The sequence below is a fragment of the Camelus ferus genome, chromosome 6 (assembly GCF_009834535.1).
Source record: "Camelus ferus isolate YT-003-E chromosome 6, BCGSAC_Cfer_1.0, whole genome shotgun sequence".
NCBI lineage: Eukaryota > Metazoa > Chordata > Mammalia > Artiodactyla > Camelidae > Camelus > Camelus ferus.
Window position 1 is genome coordinate 91,844,790 of NC_045701.1, and position 14,858 is coordinate 91,859,647.

Here is a 14,858-nt window from a genome sequence, read left to right on the forward strand (position 1 = left end):
AAAAGCTCTAAGTTGATGAACTGAAGGCCCGAGAGGGGTCCATGGACATGTGGCTGTGAGTCCTGTCACCCAGCATGGGGGGCACACCCCTCCCCGACATACACACTCAGAGACACTGGCACTCAGAACCTGCAGACAGCCACCAGGAGGTGAAGTCCACTCGCACAGTTGTCCACCCAGCTCCACTGCCCACTGAGTGCCAGAGACGGCACACTGCTCGGAACAGGTCCCCGGTCCTTAGGCACCTTTCAAAGGCGAGATTCGAGTCCTTGACCTTCCTCAGCTCCTCCTGAACGAGCTGTTTGGCCCGGATTTCCGCCTCAAGAGCAGACTGCAATTCTAGCCGAGCCGACATGTCCAGCTTCTGACTACGGCGAACTTTCCAAAGGGGATCCTGTGGATATTGGTTCAAATATTAAAAACACATTCTTGAGCTATTTGCTTAACAAAATTAATGCTAACAAAGAACTATCTTCTTCGAATCTTAAACTTTTACTATATTTAAATATTAAAGATGTTATTAAAGTCCATCAGACTCAATTTTAGTTTTGATATTTTGTGACTTTGTTCTTTCTTCGAGGTCTTCTAAGCAATAAAATTTACTCTTTTGTTGCTGCTGTTGCTAAAGAAGAACCTGACCCGCAGAGCAAGTCCTACGCGGCTCCACTAGACCGTCTGCAGGTTTAAGGTGTGTTACAGGGTCACAGGCGCCTTATTTTTCCTACACCTTGAAGCCTTCTGCTATTTCAACTTGCCAGTAATTACGTCATCACTCACTACTTATCCCCTCCTGTGACAAAACACTAAACAAAAAAGGAAGAACGATGGAATGACTTAGAAGAATAAAGCCACAGGGGAACAGCCCAGCCGATTACAGCGTTCTTCATGTTCTTACTGAGTTCCCTGATGTGTTCCCCCCGCTTTCAAGACGATGGAAGATCCCTGGAGAGACTGTCCTGGCACGCCGTGCTTTAGGCTTTCACTGCATACAGCTGAGAACGCTTCATCTTTCCTCCGTAACAGGAAAGAGGAGAAAACCGACGGAGGGCGCGTCTCATGAGAAGTGGGCAATGAGAGGAGGGGGGTGCAGGGGCAGCGGGGCCCTCACGACCACGTGAGGCCCATCAGACAAAGGAGGCCTCCGCGGGTCTTCGGGGACCGTGTCCTGTGTGAGCTTTCTCAGGAATGGTAAGCAAACAAGCACCACACTTCTAAGGATGAAGAGGGAGTATGTTCGTGTCCAGTCAGACCTTCAACAGGAAGGACTGTTCACAAAGGGCTCTGTGACAACGATCTCAACAATCCCATTTTGCTAAAAGAACCTACGACAGTGTTCTTTCATCTTTGATGAAGTTTGTGCACAAAACTCATTCAATGCAGTTTATAAGTGCCAGTGTACATGTAGACACGACTGGAAGAAAAAAGCAGAAATGAAAAAAATTTATTGCTCATTCGAATTGGTGTTCATAAATGTAAAGAAAAAAATGTTTTCCAATTACGGAGCAAAGAACAGGGCCGTACTTTTTCCTTCAATAAAGTTATGAGCTGTTTGCATTTTTAAGAGCACTGGCGTTGAGGACGGACATGTAGGAAGAAAGAGGGGCGAGGGCAGGAGAGCCCACGAGAGATGAAGTCACAGGACCCAGCAATCACAGGACGCTGGGCTCCAGATCCTGCCGACAGGATCACTAGCCAAAGCCACTCAAAGGTCCTGCCCTGCCCCGCCCCATCCCGTAAATATACCTTCACATCAGGAAAACATGGGAAGAAAACGTGGGGTCGCTGAGTTTAAGTTCTAACTAGTCTTCTAATAAAGCTGACTTTCTATGCCTTTATTCTTTCTCAAAATAGCTTGCACGTCTCTACTTTAAGGAGGGTAAACTGGACCGGACAAAGTAGGGGGGGCACACGCGGCTGCTGCCTGGGAACAGCCTCCCAACCCAGCCACACTCAGGGTGTCAAAATCACAGATCACTGGGCGGATGGTGGGCAGCTGGTCACATCGATAAATCCAAGCACCTTGAGGGCAGAAGCCAGTCCTGAAATTTGAGACTTCTCCACACAGCCCAGTCCTCAGTAACTATTTGTTAAATAAATGAACGGTATCAAAATAATCTGTGATCTCCTGATGACTGACAAGGGTCCTCAAACTGAGTTCATGTTCACCGAAGCCTCTCGTGTCACTGCAATCACCTGCCACATTCACACCGAGTGGAGCCACAGACAACCCCATAGCAACACAGACTCGGGCTTCAGAACCAGACCTACCAGTGTTCTTGACCCCAGACTGGAACTCCTCAGCGTCTCTAGCTCTTCAGTCATCTTAGAAGCGAGGGCCTGCAGGTAGCCCCGGGCATCCTTCTCGTCGCTGACCCTGAGAGGGAAGAGGCAACCTGTGAGCCAGAGGTGCCCGGTGGCCCGGGACAAGCCGCCACCTCGTCAGGGAAGGCTGGACCCAGCTCGCTCTCTGGGCTCGGGGCCCTCAGCCTCCGTGTCACCCGGGACACGCGGGCCTCCAGCCCGGCCCACACCCTCTGAGACTTGGAGGTGCTGTTTCTCCCCTTCAGTCCAACGTGATGACCACTGGACAGAACTGTTGCCCCCCAGACACCAACGATTCTGGGGAAACAAGGTGAGGTCCGCGCTGAGACTTCAGACAAACACCGTGAGGCATGGAAGAGGCGGCGAGGGTTGGGGCGAGCGTGGGCGAGCATGGGGCGGGGTGCAAGTACCACTGAATGATTTCTGCGATCTGGGCTTCCCAGTGGGCAACTGACTCCTTCTTGGCTGCCAGATCCTGCAGCTCGTCCTCCAGCTGTCTATTTTGAGCCGTGAGCTTATCCACAAAGGAACAAAGCTGAAATTAAACAAGTGTGCCACACAGCTCATAACTCGGCGTCCTTCAAGTGGGACATTAGCACAATGAAAACTACAAGTTCTTCTGATGGTTTTGCAAGTTTTCTTTAATCATTAGGAGATTTTTTTCCAAACTCGGTTTCCAAGATAGACTTTCTAATCGTATCTAACTTAAATCATGCTTCAATACAAATCTGAATGTAGAAGTGGTAAGAGCTAGTGGTTTCAAGTACTTAGAGCTTGTAACCAAATGACAACATCCCAATTAAAAGATCAAACATTATTTCATTCGAAAATTAAAATATGTAAAATACCAAACTTCTAAGACTCAAGCGTGAAAAAAAATTACACTTCCGCCAAGGGATAAACCAGACACTTCAAATTACCTTTTCATTCTCAGCAGTTACCTTCTTGTTTTCCTCAAACAGCATGGCTCTCTCACGTTCGTGCTTGTCTCTGAGGGTGCCCACGGCCTCCTCCACCTCGCTGAGCCTGGCAGCCGGGGGAGAGGGCGGTCAGCCTCCTGCCCCGGGCCCGCCACCCGTGGGGCTTGCGTGCACCTACCGCTCTCGCTTGGACTTCTCTAGCTTGTCCCTGAGCACGAGGACCTCCTTCTGCAGGGCCAGCTGGTGGCTCTCGGAATCGTGCACCTCCTTCTTTACATTCTTCACCTCCAGCACGTGCGAGGCCTCACGTCGGACCAGTTCCTCTTCATAAAACAAGACTTTCTTCTCAAGCTCAGATTTTATCTTGGAAATCTCCTGCTGATGCTCTAGGGTGGCACCTGGTCCCCGGCCTCCTTGCTTCATCTGAGGGTGAAGGTTGAAACACATGACAGAGCTCGGGCCTCGCCTGCCGCCCAGGGTCACACCCCTCCGCCACAGGCAGCTTCCTCTGCCCTCCTGACAGCAGAGCCAGGACAGGCTCTGGGGGGAGGGGTCTGCCCTGAGCAAGGTGAGCCCAGAGCTGCCGGGGACCCCAGAAGCTGCCTCCTGCTTGGACATGAACACTCCTCAAGATCTACTCGCACTGTTTGTTTACACAGCAGTATTCTTTTGACTCTGTGTCAGGCTCCCTACTGGTAACAGGGCTAGACGGCGGTCTCTGCCATCTCCCCCTGCCCCCTTTGGCCACAGACGACCAGTCTGTAAGGAACTTTTCCAGGAATGGACGCCATTGAATCCACACACCCACGACACATACAAAGTGTCAGGTGCTAGTTCTCCAGGGCCTACTGAATACTGCTGGGAACACGTGCACAAGGAACAAAATCAAGGAGTCTGGCTTGTAAAAGCAAAACGCTACCGAAAAGCTTTCCCATCAGGTTCACATCCCGCCGCCCCCCACCCTCTCCTGGCTGTCGTCTGGGACCGTCCTGGGTGTGGTTCTGCCCTGAGGAGCGTGATGATTTCCCTGCAGGAGTCACTATGGGTAACGGTTTGTCCTCTCAGTAAGAGGCACTACCTTGAGGGCCTCGAGCTCACTTTCTATTTGCTTGGAGAAGTTCTCGCTGTGCTCACGCAGCGTGCGCTCCTTGGAGGCCTCGGCGACGGCGTCCTCGAGCTGGGCTTCCAGCTAGAGAGAGAGCATGGCTTTACCCACACGCCGCGAGCCCCAGCGGCACTCAGCTCTTCACCCTAAGATGCAGTTCCTCACTCTCCATCAGAGTTTATCACAAGCTAAAGGCTGAGAAACACACTTCAGGGCTTCCCTGGAATGGCTGGTTAGTAACAAAGTAAGTTTACATTCCAGTTTAAATGGATACTTTGAGATTAAATTTCAAGAAAGTATACTGGTTTTGTGAAAACAAGTACTTCTGAAATCTACAGAACACAGATTCTAGTTCTTTTTAAATGTAAAATTGCAAACATACACAAAAGTAGAGAGGAGTGCAGGAACCCCACGGACCATCACCCAGCATCGACAGGTAGCAACCCAGCCCAACTCCTAGGCCGTACATCCACTCCCTAATTATTTTAAAGCAACGCCCAGACATCTCATCACTTCGTCCACAACTGGAACGGTAGCGCTCAGTTAGGGCCTTCACTAAGTTGACTTACAGCTGGCTACAACTACAGATGTATTTGGGCTACAAAACAAACTAAGAAGAAAACAAACTGGCATTTTGAGGCCAAAGGACAAATAGCCCCGAACATGAAAGGAACAACAGTGTGTACCTCTGGGCTGCCCCACCCAGCATACCAGGCAGATCCTAACAGCACCTTCAAGGAAGGCCTGCTGAAAATACGTGCCTGTTAACAGCTGAACACTGGGAATTACGTAAGGCAACAGTTCTCGAGTGGGGTCCTGAGACCCTATTAGGAGGTCTGCAAGGTCCTTCTTCTTCTAATTACCTATCTTAGGAGCTGGGCTTTCTTCCCCCAAAAATGTGTCACTACAGACAATGCAAAAACACACACAAGAACCCAGCTGCTTTCTGTTCAATCAGATATTAAAGAAAAGCACAAAAATGTTAAAACTGCCACTCACCACATTAAAAAAAAAACTCAAAAAATGTTACTTATCTGAACATGTAAATAGTCTGTTACATTGAAAACTTCTTCAGTTCTAATTCCTTATATGGTAACCATTAAGATCTATAACCCACGCAGACAAAAGCTCTTTGGGGCTTCAGTGACTTCTTAAATGTAAAGACGCCCCGAAACCCAAGCCTCAGACCCGCTGCTCTAAGGCAGCTGACGTGAAGTCTCTAGGCTGAGACGTGTGTGTCGTCCACTTGCTTCTAGTCTTCACGTCTGCTGAAGCCATGCCACAGCACACAACGTGGATACCCTCCATTTTGCTTTAAAAAGGAACTTTTAGAAGTTTAATACTATAGCAACCTCTTTCAATAATTTCACAAATAGGTATCAAGGGCTGAGAACTACAAAACAAATGCTTGGCAGAGAGACTCACTTGGCTTCATGTGAAATTTAAGATGTTTTACAGGGATTTATGTAATGCAGCCCAGCACGCAGACAGTTCACTAAGGTCGCCCGAAGTCCCATCAGTGCAGCCCCAAAGCCCCTGAGAAGCTACCTCCTTCCTGCACTTGTCGGACCTGCGGGCCTCCTGCCGCAGGGAGTCGATCTTCTGCATGGCCACCTCCACCTCCTCTTCCTTGTCCCGCAGCTGCCGGGACAGCTTCTGCTTCTGGGAGCGGAGCTCGGCCATGCGCTCATTGAGCTCCGAGAACTCCTGCAGGGCCAGCTTTCGCTGCTGGTGGGCATCTTTGAGTTCTCTGGCCTGGGACTTCAGTCGCTCTGAAGCTTCGATCAGTTGCTGAACACAAAGAGTTACAGATGTTTCAGGTTTGCCTGACAGAGACCTGGACGGGTAGAGGCACCATCGCCCACTGCACTAAGGGGTTAAAAGTGACAGCAAACGCTGGTTACAGACTGCTGCCACAGGCCAAGAACTGACCTTCTGGGGAGAAGCCCCTCGCTCTGCTCAAGCACAGCCACGTGCAGCCTGAAGCAGCCCACCTGTGCTCAGGTGAGGCCCCCCCACGAGAGGAGCAGCCTGCTCACAGAGGCAAGTCTGGCTCAGGAATTCTGACCTCTCCCCTGTGTTACCCACAATCACACAAGTAGATAAAGCATGAATGTGGTCGCCACTCTACAGTTACTTACACATGGCAGGATCAGAAAAGAACACAATATATGTGAAAATGCCTAAGGTTTCAATCAAAGGACAGAATTGTGCAGAAACAGTTAACTAGAGCCTGAGCTCCAGCTGCTGGCTGTCCCTCTGGGTGCGCTGACCTCCCCACCTCAGTGCTGGCTGCGCTGACCACCCCTCAACAACCGGACTGCCCAGCCACTGCGGTTGGAAGCCCAGGATCTGAGCAGGCTGATGAGCAGCTCCCCCAGGGGAGGAGAGGCCTCCCGGGCCCACTCAGTGCCAGGTTCTCCACCCACACTGCACGTCCCAGACAGAGCACTGCAGGGGCTGGGACGCCACGGGAACATTTTAGAAAACAGATCACAAACTACAGAGTCACCGACTAAGTGTCACACATGGACGTACTTCAGGAAACTTGATCCTAACTGTGGGGTGAACATACTGGCACCTGAGCACGTAGTCTGACGTATTTTACTGAAAACCAAATTTATAAAGGAGTTATGGGGGCGTCACCCTCATTTTTATGGTCTCTTTTACAAGGTCCAGCTATCAAAACTGCAGGTGGCTGAGGGCAGCCTGGCTGAGCAGGAAGGGCGAGGACCCTGGCTTGGGTGAGGACAAGCACCCTCAGCCAGATGGGTCAGCTACCCTGGCCTAGGACGCAGGCAAGTCCTCCGAATCACCAGGTCCTTACTGTCACGAGGGGAGACACCGCCAACTCAGGAGGGGTGTGGAGGAGATTAAAGATGACGACTGGAAAGTGTGTGCCCCCTGCAGCCAAGCCACTTATGGGCCACCCGCAGCCTGGAAGCAGCTGCGTGGGAACCAGGCCCAGCCTTGCTCCTTAGGAGCTGCAGGCAGCGCTGGCCAGGGTCCTAGGGGGTCTTCAAATGTCTGCCAAACCCAGCCTCACACATTCTGCACACCCACGCAAACGCTTCTCACACAAACCAAGCCTCGGCCACCTTGTGAAACTCCTCCTTTTCCTGCCGCACCACACGGTACTGCTTTTCCAGGCCTTTCAGCCGAAGCGTGGAGTCCTCATGCTCTTGGCGAAGAGTCACTGTGTCCTCGAGTTGTCGTTCGAGCCTATTTGAATCTGAGCAAAAGTGAAAATAAATTGTGTTCCTTTAGATGCAAAACTTTGTTATCCCACTCACTGACAGTGAATTATTTAATGGCTCCTAACACTCTGTTGCTTAGAGACTTTCTGACTTTCTCCCTCACACCCGTGCGGCCACCTGCACCCGTGAGCACTGACTTTGCTTGGACTGCTGCCGTGCGCTCTCCCCGGGACCGGGAGCCTGTCTGTTCGTCCCTGCTGAGCCACGTAAGCCAGCACGGTGTACCCACAGTATGTGACGAGGTATGAGTGATTAAAGGACTCAGCCAAAGCATTTTTCTGGATCAGGGAGCTGGGATTCCAGACACAGAGCAGGCAGCTGAGCCAGGTCTGATGAGTCAGCGTCAACTGCAGCGCCACCCCACAAGTCAGGTTAAGGATTAAGACCTAACGGATGCCCTTTGGAAGCTTTCATAACCTAGGAACCAAGAGAGATGGACGGTGACAACAGACCTGGCACCCAAGAGACTGAAAAGTAAGCACAGCCACCGACAGAAATGCCAGAAAGAAATGAGTTACGGCAATTCCGTCTCGGAGCCACAAACAGGAGAATTAAGACAAAGGAATGAGAGTTTAAGGATAATAATACTAGGAACTGATTCTAGCTATAACTATAAAATTACATTATTAGAGTTAAGCAAGTTGGAGAAACAATTTTTACAAACTGGCAAAATACGAGAACTCTAAACAAGTTTGCTAAGGTTTAAGCTCTTTCTCCTGCTTTCCTTTTTGATGAAAACAACTCTGAAGATTTTCTTTGCAGAGATTAATGCCCAAGAACAGAGACTAAGAAGTTTTACTTACCTGCAATTTTATTCTTCAAACGTTCGATTTCTTCATTTAGCTTTTTGATTTCTTTATCACGGGCTGAGCTGCCCAGGGCCCGGGCGGAGCCATGGAGGGACTGCACAGTCTGGGTGGACTCTGGGGGTGGAGACAGGGTGTGAGTGCAGGTGCTCAGCGCCTGCAGACAGCCCGAGGCGCGGGGGCTGAGGCTGGCACTCACCTTGCAGCTTCCTGCTCAGCTCCAGTCTCTCCTGCTCCAGTCTCCGGATCCGTCTTTCATAGGCTTCAACCTGCAAGCTGTTCTCCAAGTCCCGCTGCACACCCTCGTCTTTGGTTAACGTGCTGGACTGCATTATGCTCTTCAGAGAGCCTCGGTCAGAAAAACAGCTGCAAATACAGCAACATGGTTGCTGATCTACTGAGAATTTACAGTGATTTCGTTACCACTTAAAAATTTCCTGAGGTAAAAGATAAGTCTTTTAAAATTGGCAAACAAAAATGCCTGTGAAAAGGCCACTGTCTATGGAACCAACACTAGAGTCGCCCTTAGTGCACGGGATGGGGTGACAGCGGGCAGCGGAGAGGGACATGCCCCCAGAGCGAGTCAAAGAAGGCACCTCCACCAGGGAGGGGAGTGTGACGTCCGAACCATCGCCTACACTTAACGACACACGCAGAGAGGAGTTCCATGCGAGGAGCCGGGCTTGTGGGGCCTCACTGGTTCTGCACCGGCTGGGGACAATGTGTCCAACTCCTGGAGCCTATCGTCCCCGGGAGACTGAACCGCCTGTACGGCCCCCTCAGAACCGGCACCTGGCCCGGCAGAGCTGAGCTGCTCTCTGGCGCGCAGGTGCACACTGACGCACAGATCGCAGCCACGACAGGGCTTAACCCTGGGACTAGTTACTCTCAGGGGCGGCCTGAGAGTGTGTGCACTGCCCCTGCCGGGCCACTCAGGGCGGAGATCCCAGGGCCCAACCCACCAGGTGGGACCCACAGGTGGGATAAACACCTAGTGAGCTGCAATGCAGCAGAAAGGTCGAGAGCCTCTGCAGGAGGAATTCACAACTCAGGAGCCCACTACATCCCGGACGCTGCCTCTGGGCTAGCAGGCATCAGCCGTCACTTTGGCTTAAGTGCTGTTTAGCTCTGGCCTCTCACACCCAAAGAGAGTTTCTATGCACTTGAGCAGAAGTAACCCTCTTTTGAAGGACTTTCCATTAGCTCAGGCACCAGTAGCCAGAGCAGCCCTGAGTCCAGTTCGGTGCCCTGGTTTCAGGAGCCGTGGCAGTTCCATTTGTTGTATTTCTCCTGCCTTTCTTCTCAAGACCTCTCCGCTTGGCCGGTTTCCTTTGAAAAGCAAGTCAGAGCTCCTCAGGCAACACGGCCCCATAAGGGCCACTCAAGACAGGCCTGCAGATGCAGACAGCACATGGGGCTGGGGCTCTCGGAGCGTTCAGTGTATGGGGACGGCCCAGCTGAGCACGGCGGCACCGCGCTGCTGGCTGTGGCCACCAATGTTCTGCGGCCTAGAGGTCAGGGATCAGCCAGCGGCCAAGTCCCCCCAAGTCTGCTCCTGAACCTCCTATGAGCTAAGAATGGTTTCCACATTTTTAGTGGGTTGTTTAAAAAAGAATACACAACAGAAACCACAAAGCCTAAACTGTTTCTACTTAGGCCCTGTATGGACAAAGCCTGCGACCCTGCCAAATGTCACCGTGTGCAAAGGCAGGTGTGCACTTTCAAAGGACAAAGCCCACTGGATGCTCCCTCAGGCCATCCCCACCTCAGACTGCCAGCACGCCCTCGCTGTCTCCCCAGGGGAAGGCTGGGCCTGGGGAACGGTAAACCTAGACATACCTTTCTGTTGTGAACGTGAAACCGATGAACGGCAAATGTAACCCAGAGAAGCCTGTGTGAGAGCCAGGAGGCAGTATTTCCTGCATAAAAGCACACACAGCATAAAGGAAATTACGTTCAAACAAACCAGAAACAAAGAAGAAAGACTGTCACTGTGACAGTGAAAGCAAGTGTGAACCAGGGAGACTCTCGCAGCCTTCCGGAAGGCCGGCTCTGCGGCACGGCCCGCACGGGAGCCGAGCACTGGCGCAGCCACTGCTCGTTCCTGACTCTGGCCAGCGGGCAGCGCAGCCGAGGGGACACATGCGCCGCCTATGAGGATGACAATGGCCCAGGCCGAACCTGGATCAGGCTGGTGACCACCAGTTTCCCCGCGGCAGGACCCACTGCTCACTGCGACCCTGGGGAGATGTGGGGCAGAGGCTGGGGCTCGCGGTTCTTGGCCTGAAACAGGGGCCAAAGGCAGACAAGAGGTCTGGAACCCCAGGGGAGACTACTTCAGGTAACTTTCTTACAACCTTGTTTTTTAATTTGAAGGTCCTTCTTTATTAAAAGCAAAACTAAACTTACTTATCTGGGAAACTGCAGTGTGTAAGTAGTTTCCTTGAAGTCCAGGAAAAATCCTTTCAACAACGATAACACTCATCTCAGTCTTTTCTCCACGTTGTCTAAAGTTCAGCTCTTATTTTATTAAGAAAAAGTCTCTCAACTGAGGAGTAATCAGATTTTTCTCTTACTTGGTCAAACCTCAGTTTCTCTATCCCCCAGCAAAGACACACTTACAGACAAATAAGGCTGGGTGATGAGACCAAAGTAGATTTGCAGCGTAGGAGAAGAGCTCCCCAGGGCCAATCAGAGGCCCGTCAGACCAGGTCAGACACCAGACGGGCCCCAGGCCAGGACCCAACCTGAGAAACCCGTGATCTTAGCCAGTAAAAGACAAAATCTACATGTACACAGTGGCTCCTGACCTCCGCTCATGCACACGTGAAGACACGACATGGTGGGAGGACAGAACATGGTCTTGCGCACAGCGACCCTGAGAAGGGCTGGGAACTCAGAGGCCCACACAGCACCTGGGGGGCTGCAGCCCGGGTCCTGACAGTGCTAACAGGGCAGCAGTGAAGCCCTAACAGGGTAACATACACAACACCGCCTTGCAAACGTACAAAGTGCCATGAAAATAAAAGTGGAAGTATATCTGATGAATTCTAAAACAAGATAGCTACTTGACTTGATTTTACTCAAATTGAGTAATTCATCATTTTTAAAAAGGGACATTAAGGACCAGGCCGAAGGCTGGAAAAGAAGGTGCCTTTCTCGAGACAGCTGACAGGTCTCTCAGGGCACACAGCTCTCTGACTCCTCATCGGGACGGGCGGCCCCCAGCGTGGCACCGCCGACACGCAGCCCTCCCGGGACGCCGCGGCCCCACTTACAACGTTCCTCAGCACGTCGTCGTCCACGTCGAAGTTGGATGTGTCGGAAGGGCTGCTCACGTCCGGGATGTAAGGTGCTTCCAGGTTCCGTATGTTTTCCCAGTTCAGTCCTTCAAAGAACGCGTGCTTCTTGAAGTCCTCGATCCCGTTCTGGCCCAGTCGGCGCTCCCGGCTGCAGATCAGCCTCTGGATGAGGTCCTTCGCTTCCTCAGACACATCGGTGACATGGGAGGGGAACTGAAACCGCTCCTGCAAGGGATGGGAGCAATCAGGGGACACGCGATTAAAACATTCAGGAATATCTAAGGTGCACAGACATCACCAGAGACAAAACAGAAACAGTTCCAAAGCAACGATCACTTCTTACTTCATGGTAGCCAAATGCAACCAAAGCTAATGAAACGGAAGTTCTGGAAAGGCGACCATGAAAATCGTTAGACTTGCTGGTTGCACTCACAGCAGACGTGTTACCACAACCCACGTAAGTTAAAGCGGTGATACGTTTTTTCACCTGTCAAGGTGGCAAAGAACGCTGAGGACAGGTTGTGGGCGGGAACAGAAGCTGGCACCGCCTTCCAGAAGGCATTTCTGCCAACAGCTGTAGCAGCTCCACTTCTAAAACTTACCTCTAGAGAGGCCGTCACAAAGAGAAGATGTAACGTGTTCACGATGCCATTGCATCCTGACCAAGAAAACTGAAAACTGCCTACATGCTCATCAGAAAGGGACTTGTTAAAAAGATACGGCACACCCACAGACACACACACACCCACACACACGCGCACATACACACACCCACCCACACACCCAGACACACCCACACACACAGACCCACATACACACACACAGACACACATACACACACACATAGGTCCAGCTCCGAGCACTGAGTAGAAGGATGACCAAGAAATCTGGCCGCATGTGGTGTGATGCCACTTCTTTAAATACACCCCACCCCCAACCCGGTAGCTTAAGTCCACAAGGCCAAGGCCACACATGCAGGCACAGTGGGCCTGACCTCTGTGATCTCTGCACTGCTTCATGGGGCTGCTGTGAAGAGTAAATGAACGACCACACGAAGGCTGCTGGACCGGCCTCGTGGGTGGAAGCACGCAGTAATTACAGGCTCTGAGAATTAAACAAGTCCTATTTGTTGCCTTAACCACGCGTATCCCTGGGAAGACGGGCTGATTGTCACCACCTACTGTACACATTTTTGCACTGTCTGAAGGTTTTATGGTAAGTATGTATTCACTTATAAATGAAAAAATTTATTTCTACTTTGGGAAAAGTGGTTTTGTTTTTGTAGAGTATGACTTGCTCTGACACAGAGTTGAGTGGAAGACCATTTACCACTTTAGTATTAACACACTCTCTGCTCGAGCGGGGGAGGACAAGCAGCACACAAGGGGGGGCCTCCGGGCTGAGAGCGCGTCCCAGAGCAGGCGGGGACACAACACTACAGCAGAGAGGATGGAACTGCACTAGGAACACATCTGATGTGTAGTATAAAGGAAAAAAAAGAGAAAAATATGAGATGGAAGAGGAAATAATTAAAAGAAAACGGAAGACAGAAGAAAGCAACACTGAAGACAAAAATGAACAACTGAGAAAAGTAAAAAATAAGAGGAAAAGAAACAGGATCAAGAAAGGATTAAGACAACTACTACACTGACATGTGTGATCTGTCTGTGACAGCTGACGTCCAGGCGAACAGGGCGGAGAGTCGGAGCTGGCCTCTAACTGAGGAATCCAGACCTGAAGGTCAAGGTGCCCAGCTGGCCCCCCAAGCACCAAGTCCCACTCCACACGGTCACACGGGCACCCGCACCTTCCTACTGAAGCCACTTCCCCTGTAGGGATTCTGACCAGTGGGCCCCATCACCCTCAGCCAGAGAGGGGTCACCCTTGAACTGCCCTCCTGCACACCCGCCTCTCAGCCTGCACGGAGTCTACCTTCCAAACCTCCTGAATCCCCCGATTCCTGTCTGGCTGCCACCAGCCTGCTCCAACCCCACCGTCTCTCCCCCAGTGCTGCCCCCTCTCACTGCTCTCCCTGTTTCTGGGCCTGCACCTCGGGACCAGTACAGAACAGGGCGTGGAAATGCGATGTCTTACTTCGTGGTTCATGATCTTGCCATAGGTCTCCACGAGGGACTCTGCGTAAAAGGGTGTCTCTCCATAAAGCATCTCGTACATGCAGACGCCCAGGGACCACCAGTCGCACTCAGGGCCGTACTTGCCCATGCCGTCCTCCATTGCCTGCAGGATCTCCGGCGAGATGTAGTCAGGTGTGCCCACGGCCACGGAGGACTGGACCTTTGGGTAGAGGGTGCTGCTGAAGGGAAACCCGGTGACATCTCTAATTTTACATTTCTAGCTACTTTCTCTAAAACAGGGACTACAGATGATGAAATAATCATGGAATAAAACTGGCACATGACCAAGATTAAAAAACCAAGTAATTCAAAATTTGATGCAAATAAATGTTCTTTTTGCAGCGCTAAACACGGGGCAGTCTCCAGATTGCACAAGGCTCTCCTGCAGCACGCTGGGTCTTCAGATGCTCAGATGCTCACCACAGCCCCCAAATGGTGCTACAGTCCCACCTTCTCCATCGCTACTCAAAGTGCGGTCCAGGGACCACTGGCATCCAGGCCAGCCCTTCCCAGACTTTCACGTGCATGGAGACCACCTGGGCTAACATGCTCCCAGGGGAAGCTAAGGCTGCTCACCTATGGCCTACCCTCTGGCCTCCCAAAAGGAGCACCTGGAAGTACCAGCCGGGAGCCGAGGTACTCCCGAGACAAGGAACTGGGAGGCTAAGGCCCCTAAAGGGAAAGATCAGTTCCTCAGCTGTCGCCACGAGCAGGCACGGACCTGGACACAGAGACATTTCTAAGCAGAGGTGCAGTCAGTGACAGCAGCCACCACCATGGAGAAAGCAAGGGGGCTGGGGAAGCTGGGAAGCCAGACTGGTCTCAGAGCACAGGGAGAGTGCGGGGCCTGTGAGACTGAAGGTCGAGCAGGACACAAACAACAGTCAAGAATTCGGTCCCAGGAAGGGCCAGACTCTCCCTCAGGCCGCGCACCCCCGAGCCCGGTTGAGCGAACCAGCAGGGAGCCGGCTGCCGGGTGACAAATAACCCAGGTGAGTGTCCACCATGAGG

General features: G+C 51.8%; 1 protein-coding gene across 3 annotated transcripts in view; it reads right to left on the reverse strand.

Annotated features, from left to right (window-relative positions):
- Positions 1-14,858, reverse strand: part of CDC42BPB (CDC42 binding protein kinase beta) — a 92,337-nt gene that overhangs the window by 22,781 nt on the left and 54,698 nt on the right. For all 3 annotated transcript variants that reach the window (XR_004320954.1, XR_004320955.1, XM_032482725.1), the window contains exons 7-19: positions 13,807-14,007; positions 11,689-11,937; positions 10,250-10,329; positions 8,610-8,776; positions 8,408-8,527; positions 7,446-7,579; positions 5,896-6,138; positions 4,321-4,431; positions 3,421-3,665; positions 3,243-3,348; positions 2,733-2,857; positions 2,269-2,374; positions 246-394 (exon numbers count right to left, since the gene is read on the reverse strand). Coding sequence is in view for 1 of the 3 variants with exons in the window: in XM_032482725.1 (XP_032338616.1) it covers positions 246-394; positions 2,269-2,374; positions 2,733-2,857; positions 3,243-3,348; positions 3,421-3,665; positions 4,321-4,431; positions 5,896-6,138; positions 7,446-7,579; positions 8,408-8,527; positions 8,610-8,776; positions 10,250-10,329; positions 11,689-11,937; positions 13,807-14,007 (2,036 nt within the window). In the remaining 2 variants the exon portion in view is untranslated. The remainder of the gene's footprint in view (positions 1-245; positions 395-2,268; positions 2,375-2,732; positions 2,858-3,242; positions 3,349-3,420; positions 3,666-4,320; positions 4,432-5,895; positions 6,139-7,445; positions 7,580-8,407; positions 8,528-8,609; positions 8,777-10,249; positions 10,330-11,688; positions 11,938-13,806; positions 14,008-14,858) is intronic.